General features: G+C 41.8%; 1 protein-coding gene across 2 annotated transcripts in view; it reads left to right on the top strand.

The window, feature by feature from the left end:
• mctp1 (multiple C2 and transmembrane domain containing 1) overlaps nucleotides 1-23871 on the top strand; it is a 408806-nt gene that overhangs the window by 148457 nt on the left and 236478 nt on the right. For both annotated transcript variants that reach the window (XM_033017292.1, XM_033017293.1), the window contains 4 exons: nucleotides 1214-1325; nucleotides 5386-5424; nucleotides 7649-7813; nucleotides 12741-12871. In XM_033017292.1, coding sequence (XP_032873183.1) covers nucleotides 1214-1325; nucleotides 5386-5424; nucleotides 7649-7813; nucleotides 12741-12871 — 447 coding nt within the window. The remainder of the gene's footprint in view (nucleotides 1-1213; nucleotides 1326-5385; nucleotides 5425-7648; nucleotides 7814-12740; nucleotides 12872-23871) is intronic.

Below are 23871 nucleotides of genomic sequence, written 5' to 3'. Positions count from 1 at the left end.
GTACTCTTTGATATCCAGAGGAATGCTTTGAGCAAATATTTTCGACCGAGCACCAAAATGTATGGTTCATAACTGGAGATTAGACCAGGTCTGCTTTTTATAAGATTGCAAATCAAGGTAATTTGGCACCTTGTACAAATGTTAAGATGTGAAAATATTTTGCGTTATTGTCTTTGATGAAGGAAGAATGATATATGGCTGAGTCAATGTGACCTGTAGGGAAACTCTGAGCTGGTTATCATGACATGATTGTACTGCTATTGTTCTTCGCTCTCTTGATAGAAGGAAAGTGTTGTATCTTTGGTAAGTTACAGCAGTGTTTTCTATACTTCATTTAAACTGCAGCCTCTGAGAAAAGGGATGGGTATTGTACCTGGAACATGATTCCCATCAAGCTGCTCCCTCTACAATGATTGCTGCTTGACAAATAATTTAAAATATTATGGAGAGACACACGTTAAGAATATAGTGATCTTTATTGGCAGATAGAGTCAGACACTCGCGCGCTGAGAGTGAGCACCAACTGATTCCTTGCAGTTGCAGTCAGGCACACCTGTGACTCATGAAGCCAACTTCCTGCCCAACATTGCCCGTTCCAGTTCTACTAACGAGGATTCGATCAATAACTGGCCTAACCACCAGATGGCGCCACATGACCCCCCCCCCCCCCCGAACCGGAGTGATGAAAATGAACAGGCAAACGGAGGAGGCGGCCGGACCTCGTACACACATCGCCCAAGGGTGGAGACACAACCGTCAAAGGCGAAGGCAGGAGCGGCCGGGATGGCAGACGCTCCCGCCGACGAGGCAAGGCCACCTTTACGGGCTGAGCAATGTCCAAATGGGCCGGCTTAAGGCGAACCACCAACACAGTCTCGCGCCGCCCCCCCATGTCCAGCACAAAAGTCGAAACACCACACATCAATATATAATAAATTATCTCCAAATATGGGCAGCCCTTTCTATTAAGAGCATTTCTCCAATGTTACCAGCAGATTGTAAATTGCAATGTGCAAAATGTCACGGGTCATCACTCATTAATGCCTTTAATTTATAAGGAAAAATCAGTCCTTTATAGATATTTTATGAATGCAATTAAGAAAGGACTGTCCCAGTCTTATTTGACAGTATAATTATTCTTTAAATAAGATTCCATATGGACAAATACGTCTAGTTTACATGTATCTTATATGTTTGCATTTCCCTCCCACAGGCCTACTGAAGTAACGTTAAATCTGAAGGACCCAAGCTGTCCTGTTCAGACTCTAGGAAGTCTGTTAATGACAGTTACTTTGTTGAGCAGAGAAGATAATCCAAAAGATGCTGTAAGTTTGTCATTATATTCTTCAAAATGTAAGATATGCTAAAGTGATTTTATGTTACTTTTGATAGCATATGTAAGCGTTTCATGAAATGTAAAGGGTCTGGTTGCATATTTTGGTGCAGACTGATGTTTGTGCCTACACGCTTTAAAAACCATTGCTCATTATGCTTGATGGTCATGTATCATACATTGTTTAGGACTTTGCTTCTCTAGCTTTAAAATCAATTAAGGAACGATGACCCCCAAGAATTACAAAGTAAAAGTCAAGACCTTGTCTTATTGTTTATATGGACCTCATTACCAGTGTTGCCCCAGTTAACACAGTTTAACTGCCAGCAATAAAGAGGCTAACATAACATAAGCTTCGATATCCTTAATTGGCAGCCGTTTTTGTGAATTCTCCAGTTGACAGAACTGAGCCTTTATTTGCTGGAGTTTAGGAGGTTGAGGGGGTACATTGAACCTTACAGAATAATGAAAGGCATAGTGGATGTGGAAGGATGTTTCCACTGGTGGGAGAGTCTAGGACCAGAGGTCATAGCCTCAGAATTAAAGGGTGCTCTTTTAGAAAGGTTGAACAAGATAGGTCTTTATTCTTTGGAGCGCAGAAGGTTAAGGGGGGACTTGATAGAGGTCTTTAAAATTATGAGAGGGATAGACAGAGTTGACGTGGATAAGCTTTTTCCATTGAGAGTAGGGAAGATTCAAACAAGAGGGAAGATTCAAACATGATTGGAGAATTAAGGGACAAAAGTTTAGGGGCAACATGAGGGGGAACTTCTTTACTCGGAGAGTGGTGGCTGTGTGGAATGAGCTTCCAGTGGAAGTGGTGAAGGCAGGTTCGTTTTTATAATTTAAAAATAAATTAGATAGGTATATGGATGGGAAAGGAATGGGGGGTAATGGTCCGAGTGCAGGTAGATGGGACTAGGTGAGAGTAAGTGTTCGGCATGGACTAGAAGGGCCGACATGGCCTGTTTCCGTTCTGTAATTGTTATATGGTTATATGGTTTTATGTTTTTTTAGAAAGGATGTGATGAGGAAATTCTTTAGTCAGAGGGTAGTTAATCTGTGGAACATCACCACGGAGGGCTGTGGCCAAGTCAGTGGATATTTTTAAGCAGAGATAGACAAATTCTGGATTAGAATGGTTGTCAAAGGTTATGTGGAGAAGGCAGATTAGAAGACAGATATATCAGCCATGATTGAATGGCGAAGTAGGCTCGATGGTCCGAATGGCCTAATTCTACTCATATAACTTGTGAGCTTGTCATTTACTCTTCCTTTAGATCAAGGGTTCCCAACCTGGGGTTAATTTACCCCCAGGGGTAAATTTTGCCGACCCAGGGGGTAAATTTGTTAATTCTGGATTTGTACATATTTTTTCTTATTGACTGACTGTGTTTGGTTCTGGTATATCAGTATCTGTTCATCGTTAGTTGTTCATAAATAAATGAAATAACATTTTTATGTGCTATTAATGTTGCCAGGGTTAAACGGGACGAAAAAGTTTGGGAACCCCTGCTTTAGTCCCTTTCCTTGTTTCATTGCATTATAAACTCCCAGGTCATGACAGAAATATTTCAAATGTCATTAGAAATGGTAATAGTACCGGAGGATTGGCGTACTGCGCATGTTGTTCCATTGTTTAAAAAGGGGTCTAAGAGTAAACCTAGCAATTATAGACCTGTTAGTTTGACGTCAGTGGTGGGCAAATTAATGGAAAGGATACTTAGAGATAATATATATAAGCATCTGGATAAACAGGGTCTGATTAGGAACAGTCAACATGCATTTGTGCCTGGAAGGTCATGTTTGACTAAACTTCTTGAATTTTTTGAAGAGGTTACTCGGGAAATTGATGAGGGTAAAGCAGTGGATGTTGTATATATGGACTTCAGTAAGGCCTTTGACAAGGTTCCTCACGGAAGGTTGGTTAAGAAGGTTCAATGGTTGGGTATTAATGGTGGAGTAGCAAGATGGATTCAACAGTGGCTGAATGGGAGATGCCAGCGAGTAATGGTGGATGGTTGTTTGTCAGGTTGGAGGCCAGTGACTAGTGGGGTGCCACAGGGATCTGTGTTGGGTCCACTGTTGTTTGTCATGTACATCAATGATCTGGATGATGGTGTGGTAAATTGGATTAGTAAGGATGCAGATGATACTAAGATAGGTGGGGTTGTGGATAATGAAGTAGATTTTCAAAGTCTACAGAGAGATTTATGCCAGTTGGAAGAGTGGGCTGAAAGATGGCAGATGGAGTTTAATGCTGATAAGTGTGAGGTGCTACATCTTGGCAGGACAAATCAAAATAGGACGTACATGGTAAATGGTAGGGAATTGAAGAATGCAGTTGAACAGAGGGATCTGGGAATAACTGTGCACAGTTCCCTGAAAGTGGAATCTCATGTAGATAGGGTGGTAAAGAAAGCTTTTAGTGTGCTGGCCTTTATAAATCAGAGCATTGAGTATAGAAGTTGGGATGTAATGTTAAAATTGTACAAGGCATTGGTGAGGCCAATTCTGGAGTATGATGTACAATTTTGGTCGCCTAATTATAGGAAGGATGTCAACAAAATAGAGAGAGTACAGAGGAGATTTACTAGAATGTTGCCTGGGTTTCAGCAACTGAGTTACAGAGAAAGGTTGAACAAGTTAGGGCTTTATTCTTTGGAGCGCAGAAGGTTAAGGGGGGACTTGATAGAGGTCTTTAAAATGATGAGAGGGATAGACAGAGTTGACGTGGATAAGCATTTCCCACTGAGAGTAGGGAAGATTCAAACAAGGGGACATGAGAATTAAGGCACTGAAGTTTAGGGGTAACATGAGGGGGAACTTCTTTACTCAGAGAGTGGTGGCTGTGTGGAATGAGCTTCCAGTGAAGGTGGTGGAGGCAGGTTCGTTTTTATCATTTAAAAATAAATTGGATAGTTATATGGACGGGAAAGGAATGGAGGGTTATGGTCTGAGCGCAGGTATATGGGACTAGGGGAGAATACGTGTTCGGCACGGACTAGAAGGGTCGAGATGGCCTGTTTCCGTGCTGTAATTGTTATATGGTTATATGGTTATATGGTCATTTAATCTCGGTGGCCTTCCATCCTACCTAAGCCTTTTGTCCTTTCCCCCACTCTTTTTTTTCCCCTCTGCCTTTCTATCGGTTGAAAATCTTTTAGACCTCTTGTTTTCATTCAGTCATTATGAAAGATTAAAAACCTGACACTTTTTAATTTCTTTGTTTATTCAATTCATTTGAGCATTTATGGCATGTGCTATTTGTATTTTGCTTAGATCTTCCATGGCGGAATTCTAAACAATCAATTTGGGAAAGAATACTTAATGTAAAATAAATGCAGAGTTACACTTTGTGGAACTCCTTGCTCTGTAAACGTCTAAATTGTGTTCAAAATAATTAAATAGATGTGCCCATGAACTCAATGGAACCCATGAGCAGGTTGTTAACCATATTTGACAATATATTTGATTTAGATATGTCAGCAACGTCCAACTAATATGGGGGTGAGTGCCAGGTCAGGCTGGACTTCACATTTAAACAGCAGAATTTGCTTAAGTGCAAAGCATAAACCACCCCTTGGGTACACTGGGATATTGAAATACTGATGCTGATATATTAGTATCAACTTTTAATTTCCTTGGTTTCTTGAGGTGTTATTATTTCCGATTAGGTTCTGTTATTCAGCATTTTCATTAGGCAGTTCCTCCTTTTAAAGTCTGGTTAGTTAGGAATAAGCTTTTCTTAGCAATAATTAAATTCTGGAATTTAAAATAGAATAAACTCAGGCGATAAGTCCCTTAAAAATGCACACTTCAGTTATTGGGCTTAGGGTAAACTTTCATATTAACCCTGTGTGCTCTACATATAACTTTACTTCATTATCAAACATCTCAACTTTACAAGGCTGAACAGGTTATAATAAATTCTCCCGATACTCTCCAGTTTTTAATCTAATGACAGAACTAGTTGCTGTATAATTACCAATAGATTTATTATGATCAACAGTACAGCTTATTGGTGTTTAAATGTTTTGACCTCTCCACAGAGAATGATTTTAAGAAGGAATTGGACAACTACCTGCAAGGTAATGGATAGTTTGATAATTGTTTGAAATAGCAAAAGCATGTACTTAGCACCTTTCACTTCGTAAAATGTTTGAGGGCGCTTCAAAAACAAAATTTGACATTAAACATGAAGATTTATGAGCAAAATTATCAAACAATTGTTGAAAGAGTTGGGTTTTAAGGTGTACATTAAGGGAGGAAAATACAATTAGACAACTGGCTTTTATTTTGCCGTACAAAATTGAAGTAACAAACAACTAAAAATATCTCGGCTGCTTTCACAATCGAGGACAGAGAAACGCACACATTTCAGAAATCTTAGGATCTTTACAGACTCCCTGTGCTGAGGTATGCCACAAGTGATAATTTACTGCTTATTGCAAGTTTGCAGAACTCGGGGAAAGCTCCATTGGAAAAGTCAAGGGCCTGTCCCACCAGTATGCGATTGCATGCGTCTAGCGCGACCAAACGTGGTCGCTTGAGGCGTACGGCCGCGCGTGGCCGGTCCCAATTCGAACCGCGGAGGCTTATGGAGTTGTGCGGGGCTGGTCCTGACATCATACTCACCAATCAGCTGGGCAGGAGGCGGGCCGACTGAATTTGGACGTCGCATGGCGTCGGGCGGTGACGTCATCATGCGATGGCACGCCAGGTGGTGACATCGCACAACGCCACGCGCTAGGCGTACGCTGTCAAGACGCTGCGTACGCCGTCAAGACGCAGCGTACAACGTCAAGACGCTGCGTACGCCCTCAATGCACCTGCGGGCCGACAGGCCGTTGGCGCGCGGAATTTTCAGACAGTGCAGGATTTTCGGAGCCCCGCCCGATGTCGGGACCAGCCCCGCACAACTCCATACACCTCCGTGGTACAAAGTGGGACCGGCCCCGCGCGCCTCAAGCCTCATGTCTGGTCGCGCTAGATGCATGCAATTGCATGCTGGTGGGACAGGCCCTTTAGGAACAGATTTTTTATAAATGCAACGCATTTCTTAATACTGAAAGGCGCTTTTAGCTTCAGTGTAGGACAAACAAAAATCTGGTATTTGTGAGAGTTGTAATGCTCCTCATTGTCCTTAAGTTTCTTCCTTTCGTGCTTCACACAAGCATGCTGTCTCTTGCAGCTATTTATCATTAAAAGCCATGGCTGGTTCCCCTGCCACCATTCCAACATTGTTGCATGCATATATTTCATGCCAATACTTGCCAGCGATTGAAAGAAAAGAATTGATATTATGGTGTGACTATCATGGGCTCGTTTTGTAATTGCACATTTTTACATTTCTTGTTTTTTTCTGCACAGCCTTCTCTAAACTATCGTGTAGGGTTTGTGTAATTTATTTATAATTTTTTTTTTTTTTTTGTCAGATTCTATGTGCCTGTCATGCTGCTGCAAGCACGATTTTCATTGTAACTGCACCTCACTGTATTTGTGCACATGACAATAAGCTCGACTTGACTTGAACTGATAGGGTAAAAACAGGGATGATATTTCCACCAGATTTTGTATTTTGACCTGTGGGTCACGGTCTAAAAATAGGGGTTTCAGCCATTCTGGGCTGAGACTGAGCAGAATTTTTTCTCCAAAAGTTAATAAATCTTTAAAATTCGCGACCTGAGGTGCTGTCACTGAATATATTCAATGCAGAGATAAATCAATTTTTAGCTATTAAGGGAATCAAAGGATATGGTTTTGCGCTGAACACCCAAGCATCGATTCATTGAATGTCAGAGAAGGCACAGGGATGGCGATAATTGGGAATTAAGTACTCCAGGGTTCTCCACATTTGGGAAGGACGGGGAAAAGAGAAGAGGAACTGGGGCATCACTGTTAATGAGGGATAGTATCAGTACGGTTTAGAAAAAAATCTTGGCTCAGCAAATTGTAGCACAGATTTAGAATCAAGTTGGATAAACCTGGGAAACAGAAGGAGAAAGAAAACATTGGTAGGAATTGTTTCGGAGCTTCCAAACAGAACTAGTAGAATAAGGAATAAAACAGGAAATAAAAGGTGCATGTTCCAGGGGTAATAGAGTAATCATGGGTGAGTGTTATATGCATATGGACAGGACAAATTAAATACCAACTGCAGACAATGTCAATGAGATACACCTGACTAAAATATTCAAACCTTTTTTATAATTGCTGAACAGAAATTGTAGTTAATATGGATGATATATAACCCCTTGTTTTTTCCTTTTCTAATTCAATTTTATCAATTTATTTTTGTTTTTGGTTACCTAGTTGCAGAATGCACGTCTTCTGGAGGCACACAAAAAGGACCAGCTGTGGAGAGGGGTTGCCACTGTCACTCTAATTGAGGGAAAAGACTTGAAATCCATGGATCCAAATGGGCTCAGTGACCCATATATAAAGTTTAAAATGGGCTGTCAGAAATATAAGAGTAAGGTAATTCAAAATTAACATAACAATAATATTCAAGCATTATAATTCCAAATATAAATAAAATATTAAAATGTTTTGCATGTTCAATCAAAGTCTACCTATTTGATCATTTTAGTGGACAAAGTGTACATTCTATATGGAGATAAGAAATATTGGTGTAAGCATCTCATCAGTGCCTCATTGGTCTCCTAATCTGAGGAAAGACATTCTTGCCATAGAGGGAGTACAGAGAAGGTTCACCAGACTGATTCCTGGGATGGCAGGACTTTCATATGAAGAAAGACTGGATAGACTCGGCTTGTACACGCTAGAATTTAGAAGATTGAGGGGGGATCTTATAGAAACGTACAAAATTCTTAAGGGGTTTGACAGGCTAGATGCAGGAAGATTGTTCCCGATGTTGGGGAAGTCCAGAACAAGGGGTCACAGTTTAAGGGTAAGAGGGAAGTCTTTTAGGACCGAGATGAGAAAAAAAAATGTTTTACACAGAGAGTGGTGAATCTGTGGAATTCTCTGCCACAGAAGGTTGTTGAGGCCAGTTCATTGGCAATATTTAAGAGGGAGTTAGATGTGGCCCTTGTGGCTAAAGGGATCAGGGGGTATGGAGAGAAGGCAGGGATGGGATACTGAGTTGGATGATCAGCCATGATCATATTGAATGGCGGTGCAGGCTCGAAGGGCCGAATGGCCTACTCCTGCACCTATTTTCTATGTTTCTATGTTTCTATGTGCCTGCTATGGGGTGGGAGGTTGCAACCTTCACGTGGTCCGCCCTGTTTCGACGAATGCAATCAACCTGGCAAGCACAATCAAATAAGATGAAATAGAACAAGTTGTCTGACAACTTTAGGCTGTGCATGAAGAAGAAGAAGTGCCTGCTATGAGAAGGAAGGAACTGGAGATGCTGGTTTACACAGAAGATAGACACAAAATGCTGGAGTAACTCAGTGGGTCAAGCAGCATCTCTGGAGCAAAGGAATAGGTGACGTTTCAGTTCAAGACCCTTTTGCATACTGAGAGTCAGGGGAGAGGGAAACGAGGTATGAAAAGGTACTGAACAAATCAGAGCCGGCAGTGATGGCCAAGGAGACCACAATGGTCCATTGCTGGCTGAAAAGGAGGTGATAACAAAGGGATACGAACAGTGAAACTTTCAGGGTGATTAGGGTGGGGGAGGGACAGAGAGAGAGGGAATGCAAGGATTACTTGAAATTAGATAAATCATCACTCATACCATTGGGTTGTAAACTGCCCAAGCAAAATATGAGATGCTGTTCCTCCAATTTGAATGTGGCCTCACTCTGGCAGTGGAGGAGGCCCAGGATAGAAAGGTCGGTGCCGGAATGGGAAGGGGAGTTAAAATGTTTGGCAACTGGGAATGCAGATTCCCTTCCAAATCATACATCATACTGATTTGGGAAATACTTGCATGTCCATAATTTCTTGATCTAAATCATGGAACCTGCAGCCTAGCAGAACTTTAGGAGTCCCTTCACCAGGAGTTCTGCAGTTGTTCAAGCACCACAACATTTTCAAGGGCTCATAGGGATGGATAATAAATGCTAGGCCTGCCTGCAAGGTCCAGATCCTACAATAATAATTTAAAGAAATTCAGATGACACTGAGAAGAATAATTTGTTGGATTGGATGTTTAAGGACACGAAAAGCATTTTTTTCAGCATGAATCCCCATTTTAAGGAAAATATAAAGAGTTGTAATTTGGGATACTAAATCCTGCAGTGGATCTTCTAATTAATTTGCAAATTAGTCTTCCACTAACCCAAAGCTTGATTGCATGCATTTGGCGGACCACAATTGCATCTTCTTATTTTGGAGAAGGGAACAGAACATTATTTTCGTATTTCAGCAAGAAACCATAGATTTAAAAATATATTTGGATGTGGTCACAATGCAACTTTCTTGTTTCTTGATATCTTAAGAAACCTATTTGGCCAGGGGAGCTATTTTTATCTCTGGAATTATACTTAAGCATATTTTTGCTTTTCAGGTTCATTTGAAATAAACTTGGTAATTTTGTAGGGGGTTTCCTTGGAAAGGAAACTATATATAGCAATAATTGCAACAATCCCTGGATTGGCGGGACCGTCATATGAGGAAAGATTGAAAAGACTAGGCTTGTATTCACTGGAGTTTAGAAGGATGAGGGGGTATATTATAGAAACATATACAATTATGAAAGGACTGGACTAGCTAGATGCAGGAAAAATGTTCCCATTGTTGGGCGAGTCCAGAACCAGGGGCCACAGTCTTAGAATAAAGGGGGGGTTATTTAAGACTGAGGTGAGAAAAAACTTTTTCACCCAGAGAGTTGTGAATTTATGGAATTCCCTGCCACAGAGGGCAGTGGAGGCCAAATCACTGGATGGATTTAAGAGATAGTTAGATAGAGCTCTAGGGGCTAGTGGAGTCAAGGGATATGAGGAGAAGGCAGGCACGGGTTATTGATAGAGGACGTTCAGCCATGATCACAATGAATGGCGGTGCTGGCTCGAAGGGCCGAATGGCCTCCTCCTGCACCTATTTTGTATGTTTCTATGTTTCTATGTTTCTAATTATTTTTTTAAAAACAAACATCAAACTACATCATAATATATAAAATAAATGGCCTAGTAAAATGTTATATATTTCAGGAGTTCTCGCTATATTGACCTTATATGAGTAAATTTAATGTAGATAGTCTATTTTAAATTACAGTGAACTCATTAATCTCCTCTCCCCAAAATGATGGGAGACACTTGGCTTTCTCCACCCAACCCATTGTTCCCTCCCATCACATTCTTGGAAATCTTTTTCGATAAAAGTAAAACATGAACATCTGTTGTCACCAAGTTATTACTTTCTTAAATGTTCTGCCAATGGGTAACATTATTTCAGGTGTAAACATCTGGTTCCACCAATTATGCAGTTAATTAAATACTTTTTAGTGCCTACCAGGAAATGAACCTGCTTGAGGGTAAGACTAATTCCTACTGTCAGGCTATATACTTGTTCAGTCAGAAAAGGGCCTCCTGGTAATATTTTTTTGTTAATGTTTTTTTGTAAATGAGTGAACATTGTTCAAACAATCAAGTATGTGATTCCTGAATTCTATTAATTTATCTTCAGCAGTTATTTCATTGTTAACGAGAAAGTAATGTGTTATTAATGACGACCTATTCTGGCTGTAATGGCTTCTCTTCACCCCCTTCTCAGCTTGAGCTTGTTAGTTAGAATTATATTGATTGTAAATTGCATTAAGTGTTAAGCAAGTAACCGTGTTCTCCTTAAGCTGTCACCTGGTTTCTTTACCTATTTAAACAAAGAAAATTAAACTTATGTGATATGGTAGTAATATTGACATTAATTAGCTCTAGTTAAGCAAAAGCTGTATATTATACATTTTATTCAGTCATCACAAAGCTTTATTATTTTTTTAATATTTTGGGTAGTTATTTGGATTTTTTATTGATTTTTAATTCTCAGGATTACACAACGATTTTCAGGGGATAAACAACACACAATTGACAGCACACCAGTAAAAGCTTTATATGTCAACATTTTCACAGTGTTCTTGCTTTAATTCATTGGGTACATTCAATACAAATAATAAATTCACCAGTAGAAAGATAAAAAATAAAGTATCCGGATTTTCAGTTCAGTTATTAAAGTGCACGCCTTATTGAATTATAATAAGGAAAATCTTTTCTCAGTTAGAGTCGGGATCTATGAACATTTACTGATGCTTATTGATAAAAAAAATCTAATTCGTGCAGACTTGTTCCTATACTCAGCATTGCTTGGATTATTATGCTGGCAGTCATAATATTTGCATTTAATTCCATGCAACATATACACTACAAAGCAAATGTGTATAAAAATTATATTTAATCTGGTTCACTTTAAGTAGCTATGTACTTGTGCACAATGGGTACATTTACTTGATGTCAATGTTGGTGTGCTTCAGATTTCACTGGTTCATTCTTTTAAATGTGGTGTAAAAATATATGGATTATTTTAAACTCCAATTCTGGAGTAAAGAAAGTGTAGTAAAACATTGTTCAAATTTTAGGACATGAGAAAAAACATTGTTTTAAAATTACGGACAACAAGCTTTGGTGACTGTTCTTGTGCTTTGTTAATGTTCATAGGAAAACCAAGTTGAACAGGGAAGTCAATTGAAATTGGAAAAAAAAAATCAGATGCGATTATTGGTATAATAAGGCCGTTTTTCTCCCCCTGGTGATGCCACAGCCAAATTAAACAAAGTCATATCACATGGAAACAGGCCCAATTGATCCATGCCAACCAAGATGTCAGATTTGCCCGAATTTGGCCTATATACCTGTAAACCTTTCCTATCCTGTGTAACTGTCCAAGTGTTTTTCAAATGCTGTTATAGTATTGACCTCCTCTAGCAGCCTGTTCTGTACACCCACCATCCTATGAGTGAAAAAGTTGCTCCTTAGGTTTTTATTAAATCTTGCCACTCTCACCTTAAACATGTCCTCTGTAATCAATTACATCGTTCTTCTTGTTATGTAAATTCAGATTACTCTGATGTATTAGACTAAACATTGATTAAAAATGTGTTTTTATTGTAATTACCGTATTTAATGAAAAAGTATTTAGTTGCCACTCTCAAACATATCAAGGAATATTATTCAATGCAATTATTAAAAATGTGTGTTTTATAATGTTGGCTTATGATAGATCTACACAAATTGGCTTGAACTGAAGTTTGAGGGAGTTAAAAAAAATGGAGCTTCTCAAAACTAGCAATTTCTGTCTGATCTACTTTGCCTAATTGGAAATTATTTGCAAATATGTTACTATATTATTTCCTGTTACTCGTATTATAAGTTTAATTTATTCAGTTCAGATATGTAGCATACTCAATAAAGTTGTGAACAACTTGTGTTAAATTTTCCAGGTCATTTTAAAAACTCTGAATCCTCATTGGAGAGAACAATTTGATTTCCTCCTTACAAATGAAAAGAGTGACATCATCGAAATCACGGTTTGGGACAAAGATGCTATTAAAAAGGATGATTTCATAGGCAGGTCAGTAGTGATATTTTCGTTCTTTAAAACCCCAACCTTGGTTTTCTGTATAATACATATTAGTATTTATTTAGACATTCTTAAAGATATTGATATTGCTCGGTCCGCAATAACCAACCTGACCTCCTGGTGGCTCAGCACTTCAACTCCCCCTCTCATTCCGTATCCGACCTCTCTGTCCTGGGTCTCCTCCATGGCCAGAGCGAGCAACACCGGAAATTGGAGGAACAGCACCTCATATTCTGCTTGGGGAGTCTGCATCCTGGGGGCATGAACATTGAATTCTCCCAATTTTGTTAGCCCTTGCTGTCTCCTCCCCTCCCTATCTCTCCCTCAGCCCTCGGGCTCCTCCTCCTCCTCCTTTTTCCTTTCTTCTCCCCGCCCCCCCCCCCCCCCCCACCCCCACACCCCCCATCAGTCTGAAGAAGGGTTTCGGCCCGAAGCGTTGCCTATTTCCTTCGCTCCATAGATGCTGCTGCACCCGCTGAGTTTCTCCAGCATTTCTGTGTACCTTCGATTTTCCAGCATCTGCAGTTCCTTCTTAAACACCTATTGATATTCTAAATCAGTATTTTTTTTTAAAACGTATTAAGAGGATGATGATGTTAAGAACCAAATGCTTTTTAACCTATGTTTTGGGAATCTCTCCAAAAATCACCTCCTTTGGTTTATTTCTATATTTTTTCCTCTGAACTTCCTTCTCATCTACAAGATATATTATTCAACGTGGTGATCATTAGCTCTTGTGTATGGCCTTGCTCTGGCAGTGAGTTATGCCCCTGTCCCACTTAGGAAACCTGAACGGAAACCTCTGGAGACTTTGCGCCCCACCCAAGGTTTCCTTGCGGTTCCCGGAGGTTGCAGGTGGTTGCCGGTAGTTGAAGCAGGTAAGGAGACTGACAAAAACCTCCGGGAACCGCACAGAAACCTTGGGTGGGGCGGAAAGTCTCCATAGGTTTCCGCTCAGGTTTCCTAAGTGGGACAGGGGCATTACCAAGAAATCTCTGAATTAGGTGCATCGACATCCCTGCATGTTGATCTGTTTTGGTCTTGGGATGGAATATTTGGTGGTTCCTCTCATGTTCATCACCAAAATTATAGATCCTTCCATTAGCCGTCACAATGATGTCAGTTCACTCAGTGAATGGTGATTGTACCTTAAACAGTCAAAAAGACTCTCAACGCTCTGACATGGATTCCTGCCTTTGTCCCATTTGATGCTAGCCACAGAATCTAACAAAATGTATACTTTGTGTAGAAATTTGAAACGATGAGTTCATAGTTTCTCCAGTAGGTGGCAAACTGTACCATCTCTTCAGAATGTTGCTGTGACAATGAGTCCAAGCGTGAAAATTACTTGAGCATTTTAGACAAATTTTAATCCATGAATCAATTCTACTCAATTCAACTCCATCCATTCTACCTTTTTGATTCATACCTTCTTCTGCTGCATGATTATCTGCAAAAAGCACCATAGAAAGCATTTTATCTGGGATGCCTCACAGCTTGGTTTGGGAACACCTCCATCCAAGACGGCAAGAAATTGCAACAAATTGTGGACGCAGCCCAGACCATCAGACAAAGCAACCTCCCTCCTATTGACTCCCTTTATACCTCACGCTGCCTCGGCAAGGCCAACAGCATAATCAAGGATGAGTTTCACCCTGTCCACTCCCTCCTCTCCCCTCCCTTTCACCCCTCCCTTTCTCCCCTCTCCCATCAGGGATTGTTTCGATTTATAATCAGAGTTGCGTTTGAAACTGAACACATCTATTATCAATAAACTGCCAAACAATGAAGCAGCTCAGGAGCTTGTGCTGGGAATCCTACCTACCCTGGGCACCTGCAACAGCGATGTCTATGAGTTGTGGCGACTGGCTCACAACAACCAGAATCCGCTAGATTTACACTGAAAATGAATAAATAGGTTGATAAATGTTGTCTTTAGCACAAGCTCATTAGATTGCAAGGAATGGTTTATGATTCAAATATCAACATTTCAGGTGAATCAAGAAGGGTTAAATAATTAACTATGAATTTCCCATTGAGGATGGGATGTGGCTTGAATATTGCTGGGGGGGGGGGAGGGGGGTGCTTCACCCCCCCCCCCCAACTTGCTTCCTCCCCGCCCCACACCCTCCCGTCTGTAGACCCGACGACCATGTTTGATGTGCCAACGCCTACTGGATTTCCTGATTGCTAACCAGTTTAACTCCCCTTCCAATTCCCATACGTTTTGCCCTGTGCTTCTCTATTGCCAACGTGAGGCCACATGCAAACTGGAAGTACAGCACCTCATATTCCACTTGGGAAGCTTACAACCAAATAATAATAATAATAAATTTTATTTAATGGGCGCCTTTCATACAAAATCCCAAGGACACCTTACATAGTAATCGGAATAAAAACATATAATCGGAGTAAAACAAGTAATTAAAAACATCACAATGACACAAATTAAAAACAGAATTCAATCCAAAAACAGAAAATCAAAAACACAGTGTGAAGAGGGAGCAGCGGCAGCCAAAGCGCGCCAGCGTTCACTCTCTCTTCACGGCAGCCATCTTGGACACAGACCTACAGGACTACAATTAGACAAAATAAATCATCCCCCCACAGTGGATAGCACTGTGGAGGAAGGCACAAAGTCCAGTCCCCACCCCATGTTCACCCCAAAGTCAGGCCTATTGGGGCCACCGCAGTTGCCTCTACGGAGGCCCGATGTCCCTGGCCGTTCTCACCGGGTGGTCTTGCCCCGGCGTCGGGAAAGTCCTTTCGGCGGCTGGGCCACTTGGAACGGCCGCTTCTTGGTTGGAGCCCGCGGCTGCCGAAGCCGACAAGGCCGCGCCGGTTTGGCGCTCCCAGGCTCCCGATGACAAAGTCGGCGCCCGCTCTCCGCACTGCCGCCTCTACGCACGCCGTCTCTCCGCACGCCGCCTCTCCGCTCCGCAAACCCGCAGCCCGGAGATGTTGCTTACGGCGGTCCAGCTCGCCAGAGCTCCAGCGCGGCGACCCAGGCAAGGCATCGCCCGCTCTGCTCCGCTCCGCTCCAGCGCTCCAGCGCTCCAATGCTGTGCCGCCACGCAGGCCGAGGTGCTGGGTGGTTCCCGCCAAGAAACGGCGCTCCAAGCCCGCTGGTAGGCCACGACGACGGGTCGACGGGCAGCCCGGAAAAAAGGCTGCCACACCGACCAGGTAGGGACCTATAAATAAAGTAACACCTACCCCCCCACATTAAAAGACCATATCCCCTACAAACAAAAAAACAGGACTCACTAAAAACTAAAAAAAAAACGAATTTAAGACGGACGGCTGCTGCTAGCAGCCGTTCACCAAGATGGCTCCTCCTCCTCTAGATCCTGACCTAAATAGAATGACCATTGACTTCTCCAATTTTAGGTAAACACCAACAATCTCCCCACTCCCCTTTCACTTTCTCCCCCACAACCTCCTTTCTCCCCCACCCCTTGCCCCAATTGGACTCGCACCTATTTTCCCCTCCCTCTCCACCTGCATTCCTTCCTCTGGCTTTACAATTCGCAACTCTTCAATGCTTTGGTTTCACACCTGTTTTTTCATCTCCAGCTATTGTCTAACCATTTGCCTGTCAAAACCTAATTTGCCTGTGTTCATCTATTACATTTCATGCTTTATCTTGCCCCTCATCTCTTCCAGCTTTCTCCCCAACACCCCCCCCCCCCCCCCCCCACCCCCCCCAACCTTTTTTCTTCGGAATGTAGGAGGCCGAGTGATGAGTTTATTCCAAGCCGGTACATTATTGAGACGTACAATATCATGGATAAAGCAAAGCCTATGTCTTTTTCCCTGGGTAGAGGATTCAAAACATAGAGGGCATCGGCTTTAGTTGAGAGGGGAGAAACTTAAAAGGGACCTCGGGTAACTTTCTTACTCGGAGGGTAGTCTGTATCTGGAATGTGCTGCCTGAGGAAACTGCTGAAGAGGATACAATTATGAGTTTTAAAAGATATTTGGACAAATATATGGATAAGAAGGGTTTAGATGGCACTGGGTCAAAGGCAGGCAAATGGGAATTGTCCAGTATGCCAACTTGGTCATCAGGTTCAGGGTGGGTCAAAGGGATTGTTGTTGGGTTGTCATTCTCTTTGACTCTGACTTTTTTAGAAGTGGAATAAAATTCACAACTGTTACGCATAACACGTTCAGCACAATCAACATGTGGCAAATTTCAAAGCATCGCTCCTGCTTAAATATGGTATTTTAATTAGCACCAAATTCTAACTGCTAACTTGCGCTGTTTCTAATTAGTAGTTTTATTTTGAAGGCACATGATAAGAATTTGATATATTAAAGGTCATTAAGAAATTAGAAAGAAAAATGAAAATTTACAACCCTGGGGAAAATATGGTTATTCTTCTCAATTAAAAAAATATATTTTGGCGAGGTAATTTCCACCTTTCAGTTTTCTAGATTGACCAGGCAGTTTGTAATCTTTATCACATTTGGATAAGTTGAAGTACTGACAGGTAATTAATGATCAATTTCCTTTTGACAGATGCAGGTTTCCACAACTAAAGCTAATTGATCAGCTAATTTATTGTAGGTTTTGTGTGTATTACAAATTACTGCCATGCATCGCACCATCCAGTGGTGGCACTTCAGACTTCACTATAATAACTCCAGTAGTGAACTAAAAAACAATAATTCATGGGAATAGTTGGAAAACCTGCATTTAAAGGGAAATCTCCTACACTATTCCATATCTGTTGTTTCACAAATTGATCCAAGTTGTATATTTCAAAGTTAACCTTGACTGTTTCTTTCATGCAATCATTCTAAAAAGGTAAATGTCGCCATTTGTAAATCACTGAGGTCAGTCTAATTCAAAGGTCAGAACTAATTGTTTGCAAATTTGAGTCCTGGCTCAATGACTGCAGCAACCTCAGTATTAAAAAGCATATGTCATGTCTGAAGAAGGGTCTCGACCCGAAATTGCACCTATTCCTTTTCTCCAGAGATGCTGTCTGACCCGTTGAGTTACTCCAGCTTTTTGTGTCTAACTTCAGTTTAAGTCAGCATCTGCAGTTCCTTCCTATACATATGCAATTTGGCTGTAACATTTGGCATATACTAGAGACGTGTCTAAAATTCAACATTAAAATTCAACGTACTAAATGCTGAGGCATTGCACTTTCTTACACCAGATCTCCTGCAGCAAATATAAACAAAATAATGTGCCATTAAAGTGGGTGTCGGATTGGAGAACCCTTGGTGCCTGCATGCAAGTGGTACGTTGTAAGAGGCAAGCCAAGAAGGCTCATAAACAAAGAAGGCCTCATTTTTGGAGCAGAAATGGAGAAACAAAAAAAATGAGAGTAGGTGCAGGATGGGTAGATGTTCAGTCAAGGTAATGGTGGAAGTCACTGGTCTTGCAGTAGATGTCAGGCGATAGTCTGTCCCCTGTGATGGAGACAGAGATCTGGAAAAGGGAGAACGATATCAAAGATAGTCCAAGTGAATTTGAGGGCGGTGGAAATTTGTGTTAAAGTTGATGAAATCTGAGTTTATTTTCGGTCAATGATTTAAGAGAAAAAATAGTGTATACTTAGTTGTGATTTGTCGAGCACTGCTTCAAACGGTGATGGAGACATTTAGAACAAAAATTCAAAATCAAAATGGATAAATTGTCAAAGGTAAAAATGTTACCGGTTTATGGGGAAACTGCATGGAAGTGAGGCCATTCGAAAAGGTCAACCGAAGATCCATGTCCGGCATTATGAACTGAGTACTTTCCTTTATGCTGTTCATTCATTGATTATGTAAATTCACATTTAAACTAAGCAATGAATAAGAGAACCGGGAAGTGGACATTTTCAACCTCTCACTTCTGAGGTCTGAGGTTCCCACCTGCTTTAAAAGGACATCAATAATACCGGTGCCCAAGAAGAGCAAGGTGATGTGCCTCAATGACTATCGACCACTGGCACTAATGTCTGTGGAGATGAAATGCTTTGAGAGCTTGATTATAGCGCATATCAACTCCTACCTCGACAAGAACCTCGACCCACTGCAGTTCGCTTACAACAGGTCAACGGTGGATGCGATCTCACTGGGTCTCCACTCCGCTCTGGACCACGTGGACAACAAAAACTTGTAGGTCAGGCTGTTGTTCATAGACAGCTCGCCGTTTAATACCATCATCCCCTCCAAGCTGGTTACCAGGCTGGCCATCCGCGAGTCACGGCGCCAGACGGTGGAGGGCTCTACCCGAGCCGGCTGCCTGCCCCTTTTCCGGGGATACGTCCGTGCCCGGGTGCGGATGGAAAGGGAATACGCCCTGTCTACGGGCACCCTGAGGGAGTTCCGCGACCGCTGGGCACCGAGGGAGGTTGAATGTATCCTTGACAAGGATTGTAATATAGTTGTTTAGCAGTTGATTAGCATATTTGTTGATCTTGCATTATGGTGGTGTTTTGTTTTATTGTATTGTAAATACAATTTTAATATTTGAATAAATATTTTTGATTAAAAAAAAAAAAAAAAAAAAAAAAAAAAAAAGCTGGTTACCAAGCTCACGGATTTGGGTCTCTGCGCATCCCTCTGCAATTGGATCCTCGATTTCCTCATCCACAGACCACAGTCTGTCCGTATTGGTGGAAATATGTCATCCCCGATAACAATCAGCACGGGAGCACCAAAAGGCTGCGTGATCAGCCCTCTGCTGTACTCACTCTATACTCATGATTGTGTAGCTGGATATAGTGCGAACTCCATCATCAAGTTCGCCAATGACACAGCTGATGTGGGACGAATCCCAGATGGTGATGAGTCAGAGTATAGAAGTGAGATCGACCGATTGACCAAATGGTGCCAGCACAATAACCTGGCTCTCAACACCAGCAAAACCAAGGAACTGATTGTGGACTTTGGAAGGGGTGGGATAGGGACCCACAATCCCGTTTATATCAGTGGGACGATGGTGGAAAGGGTAAAACATTTCAAATTCCTGGGTGTGCATATTTCCGAAGATCTTTCCTAGTCCCAGCACACTGATGCAATTATAAAGAAAGCACATCAGCGCCTCTACTTCCTGAGAAGATTACGGAGAGTCGGTATGTCATGGAGGACTCTCTCGAACTTCTACGGTAGAGAGCATGCTGACCGGTTGCATCGTGGCCTGATTCAGCAACTTGAACATCCAGGAGCAGAAAAGACTGCAGAAAGTTGTGACCACTGCCCAGTCCATCACCTGCTCTGACCTCCCCACCATCGAAGGGATCTATCGCAGTCGCTGCCTCAAAAAGGCTGCCAACATCATCAAAGACGCACACCATCCTGGCCACACACTCATCTCTCCAGATGGTACAGGAGCCTGAAATCTGTAACATCCAGGTTCAGGAACAGCTATTTCCCCACAGCCATCAGCCTATTAAACACAACATCAAATAAGCTCTGAACAATAACAGTATTATTACTATTGCACTTTATCTGTTTATTTATTGTGTATACATGGTCTATGGTATATAAACACACTGAACTTCTATCTCCCATTCTGTATTATGTTTACATATTCTGTTGTGCTGCAGCAAGCAAGAATTTCATTGTCATATCTGGGACACATGACAATAGGACTCTCGACTCTTGGTGCACATGATAAGGTAGATAACTGGTTTCCGTTTCTTATGGTAGAGATTTCTAAGGTGAGGGAATAAGGAAGTGAGATTAGAATGAGTATGGACGATGGCTGGCATAGAAGCGGTGGGTCAAGAGCCTGTTTCTACGCAGTACAACAATATGACACAATTTCAATGATGTATGGTTTTACTTGGAAGACTGATGAACTTTTGACAAATTCTTCCTGATCTCTGTTAAAGACAGGTGAGGCTTGAAAACAACTGATTTCTGCTAGATCTGGATTCCAGCGCATATGTAATCGGTTCCTAGATAGATGTAACCCTATTAATTTAGCCCACAGGAGACAATAAGCTGCATGATGCATTTTGGACTCGAATGAGATGGGGCATCCATATCATGCTTGTCCCTGTAGTTTACTCTTGCCTCAAAAGGAGATGCTGGCAGTCTCAGGCCTGGCCTGGCAGCTCAGTTCAGGTCTCGGTCTTTGCCTTGAAGGAGGTGTTAGCAATCTTGGGCTTGTCCCAGCAACTCTGCCCTTAAAGAGAAGCTGTGGCAGTCTCAGGCTTATCCGGTCATCTCAGTCTTTAACGCTGAGTGTGACCGTGGTCCCTCGTTGTCTGTGGGCAGGTGAGGAGGCACTAGCAATCTCAGGTTTGCCCTAGCCATTCAGTCTTGGCCTCAAATGAGATGCTGGCTGTCTAGGGCATATCACAGAAGCTCGGTCTTGAAGAGAAACTGGCAGTCCCAGATTTGTTCTGACAGTTCAGTCTTCCTCCAGTTTGCAAAAGGAGACACAGCAGGTAGGGAGGCGCCCAATTTTTTCTCCCTTCCTCTCTTTTTTCTTTCTTTCCCTCCTTCCTTTCTCTTACACCTTCTCTCTCACTTGCTACTCTCTTCCATCTCTCACTTGCTACCCTTTTCCTTCCTTGCTGGCTGGAATTGCCTTGGTTTTTAAGGGAGGATGTGGTGCAGGTGGGCCAAATCCAATAACAGCTAATTGGACACAGCTGTTGTTCTTTTGGCTGTAGCCTCAGCTCAAACAGGAACTCTGTCCAGGATGTCAGTGTTATCCAGCAGCCAGGCACTGTTTATGATGCTGATTGTTGGCTTCTCCTGGCCTTATTGTCGATGATTGAAATCAGAGCAGCACGTGAGGGTGGAGGTACTGTCACACTATGTGCACCAGCATTCTGTCGTCAGAGCACCACCTGAATTCATTGTTCCCCGATCCACTAGGTCTGCATTTCACTTCTGCAAATTTGCAAGTGGACGTGTAGAGGTGAAGGTCACAGTAACCCAGAACTCCTTATGTTCCAGATAATTTCAACGGTACTGTTTTCAGCCTATTACTGCATTTGTAATTCACAGAGGTCCGGAAGGGAATTTTGTTTTCTTGATTTACGACTGGAGACCAACAGGAGATACAGGCAGATTTGTTCAGAAGTCAGGCTTCAACCAGGTTCAGGAAGTGACAGACTGCACATCCCGTGCTCACTGTTCAACCATGGGCCAGCCCGATGACAGACTCCACAGTGTTCATCAGCACATGACCAGCACTCGTGCACACAGTACATGCCCCAATCAGCATCAATGGTGCCAAAGCAGAAATGGTTAAGAGCTTCAAGTTCCTAAGAATAAATATTACCAACAATCTGTCGTGATCTGTCGGGTAGCAACACTTATAGGGGTGTATTATAGACCGCCAAATGGGGAATGAGAATTGGAAGAGCAAATATGTAAGGAGATAGCAGATATTAGTAGTAAGCACAAGGTAGTGATTGTGGGAGATTTCAATTTTCCACACATAGACTGGGAAACACATTCTGTAAATGGGCTGGATGGGTTGGAGTTTGTAAAATGTGTGCAGGATAGTTTTTTGCAGCAATACATAGAGGTACCTACTAGAGAAGGGGCGGTGCTGGACCTCCTGTTAGGAAATGAGATGGGTCAGGTGGCAGAGGTATGCGTTGGGGAACAGTTCGGGACCAGTGATCACAATACCATTAGCTTCAATATAATTACGGAGAGGGTCAGAACTGGACCTAGGGTTGAGATTTTTGATTGGAGAAAGGCTAACTTTGAGGAGATGCGAAATAATTTAAAAGGAGTAAATTGGGACAGTTTGTTTTATGGGAAAGATGTGGAAGAGAAATGGAGGACATTTAAAGGTGAAATTTTAAGAGTACAGAATCTTTATGTCCCTGTTCGGTTGAAAGGAAATAGTAAAAATTGGAAAGAGCCATGGTTTTCAAGGGAAATTGGACACTTGGTTCGGAAAAAGAGAGAGATCTACAATAATTATAGGCAGTATGGAGTAAATGAGGTGCTTGAGGAGTATAAAGAATGTAAATGTCTTAAGAAAGAAATTAGAAAAGCTAAAAGAAGATATGAGGTTATTTTGGCAAGTAAGGTGAAAGTAAATCCAAAGGGTTTCTACAGCTATATTAATAGCAAAAGGATAACGAGGGATAAAATTGGTCCATTAGAGAGTCAGAGTGGACAGCTATCTGCAGAGCCAAAAGAGATGGGGGAGATATTGAACAATTTATTTTCTTCGTAATTCACCAAGGAGAAGGATATTGAATTATGTGAGGTAAGGGAAACATGTAGAGTAGCTATGGAAACTATGAGATTCAAAGAAGAGGAAGTACTGACACTTTTGAGAAATATAAAAGTGGATAAGTCTCCAGGTCCGGACAGGATATTCCCTAGGACATTGAGGGAAGTTAGTGTAGAAATAGCAGGGGCTATGACAGAAATATTTCAAATGTCATTAGAAACGGGAATAGTGCCGGAGGAGTGGCGTACTGCGCATGTTGTTCCATTGTTTAAAAAGGGTTCTAAGAGTAAACCTAGCAATTATAGACCTGTTAGTTTGACGTCAGTGGTGGGCAAATTAATGGAAAGGATACTTAGAGATAATATATATAAGCATCTGGATAAACAGAGTCTGATTAGGAACAGTCAACATGGATTTGTGCCTGGAAGGTCATGTTTGACTAATCTTCTTGAATTTTTTGAAGAGGTTACTCGGGGAAATTGATGAGGGTAAAGCTGTGGATGTAGTATATATGGACTTCAGTAAGGCCTTTGACAAGGTTCCTCATGGAAGATTGGTTAAGAAGGTTCAATTGTTGGGTATTAATGGTGGAGTAGCAAGATGGATTCAACAGTGGCTGAATGGGAGATGCCAGAGAGTAATGGTGGATGGCTGTTTGTCAGGTTGGAGGCCAGTGACTAGTGGGGTGCCACAGGGATCTGTGTTGGGTCCACTGTTGTTTGTCATGTACATCAATGATTTGGATGATGGTGTGGTAAATTGGATTAGTAAGTATTCAGATGATACTAAGATAGGTGGTGTTGTGGATAATGAAGTAGATTTTCAA

Source organism: Amblyraja radiata, chromosome 3, assembly GCF_010909765.2.
Source record: "Amblyraja radiata isolate CabotCenter1 chromosome 3, sAmbRad1.1.pri, whole genome shotgun sequence".
In the NCBI taxonomy this organism is placed as follows: Eukaryota; Metazoa; Chordata; class Chondrichthyes; order Rajiformes; family Rajidae; genus Amblyraja; species Amblyraja radiata.
Note: the sequence above shows the minus strand (reverse complement) of the source record. Positions and strands in the feature narration are given on the sequence as shown.